The following is a 1,278-nucleotide window of genomic DNA, read 5'->3' as shown; positions in this document are numbered from 1 at the left end:
CCCTGGTAAAGTAAAATTTTATTATGTTTGGTTATTTGTCTTGTTTGCTTTCAATTAACAAGTTACCTGCATCCCGCTATGAACTTAATACAAGGACTATCTCAACTAATCCATGGAGACAGTGGTTTCTTGTAGGTGTGTGATGCAAGCAAGCACATGGACTGATGGTGAGGGTTTACTCCTTATTTTCTAAGTAGCTTTAACTTTGTTTGGAAGGAGGTAAGGCAAAATTAGCCCTGCACGCGCCTCATCTGTAGCTTTTTGTGCTTTTGATTTCTCTTCATGTGGAAAAAAAAGGTTACTGTCATCGGATCTGCATGGTGTTCTTTCACTGTTCAAATGAGGTGTTTGTTGTCTTGTGTAAAGGAGGTTCACGAAGTAGGATTGTCTTCGTTGGAGAATGTCTTTTTTCTCGCTCTTGACTAATTCTCTCGAACCGGCTGGTTCTTTCCGACTTTGTCCATTTGTGATATATGTTTCAAAAGCTTCAGGACTCTCTTGAAATATTAAATAGGAAGTATTCAGTCTAAAAGTGTCTCACAGTTTACATAATGTTGTGCAAGCATTTTTTAAGGATAAACATGTATTTTATTGTGTGTAACTTAGGCTAGAAATGCTTTCATTATTTATTTTTTTACTTGGTAATCACCATAAGATTCAGATACTGTATTGCAATTAAGTTGAATATAGTAGTGAAAGAAAAGGTACAAGATACATTGACCTAAACTTTACATGGATATTTATGGATCTTGTGATGGTGCCAGTCACACACAGCAAGGCTTGTTTGTGGCACTGCATGTTATTCAAAATACAGTAATTTCTAAGTGATTTTTAGGTGCAGAGATTAAATATATCTAGTCTGTGGTTTATCTGTAATTGATTCTGATGATTTAATATTTTTCTGATCTTTTTTTATGTCCTGTTAATTTCCAGTTTACTTTGATTCTCAAAAGGATTGACATTATGAGGATTTGTTAAAACGTTACAAAACCTTCCCTCTTCTTTTGGACACATGTAAACAACCCTTTTCCCCATAGGTAAAGTACAAAAAGAAGAATAAAAAGAACGGACAAATGAAGCAAGGGAGCAGCTCTCCCGACAAGAAGGTGGGACTCGACCCGATCATGATGGCCGGGACGACGTCGTTAGCCACCTCCCTACCCATGCCGATTTCCACCCCGCTCACATCTCCCCCGATTACATCACCCATTACAAGCGGCCTCAACAGCGGACACATACTGAAAGCAGCCCTTACCAATCCCGCTGAGGTGAGTGGTG

The 1,278-nt window shown here is 38.5% G+C and overlaps 1 protein-coding gene across 6 annotated transcripts in view; it reads left to right on the top strand.

Annotated features, from left to right (window-relative positions):
• The window catches only part of LOC119590810 (hormone receptor 4-like), a 115,290-nt gene that overhangs the window by 109,570 nt on the left and 4,442 nt on the right, over window positions 1-1,278 (top strand). For all 6 annotated transcript variants that reach the window (XM_037939542.1, XM_037939546.1, XM_037939543.1 and 3 more), the window contains one exon: window positions 1,038-1,268. In XM_037939542.1, coding sequence (XP_037795470.1) covers window positions 1,038-1,268 — 231 coding nt within the window. The remainder of the gene's footprint in view (window positions 1-1,037; window positions 1,269-1,278) is intronic.

The sequence above is a fragment of the Penaeus monodon genome, chromosome 27 (assembly GCF_015228065.2).
Source record: "Penaeus monodon isolate SGIC_2016 chromosome 27, NSTDA_Pmon_1, whole genome shotgun sequence".
Taxonomy (NCBI): Eukaryota; Metazoa; Arthropoda; class Malacostraca; order Decapoda; family Penaeidae; genus Penaeus; species Penaeus monodon.
This window is presented reverse-complemented; position numbering and strand designations above follow the sequence as displayed.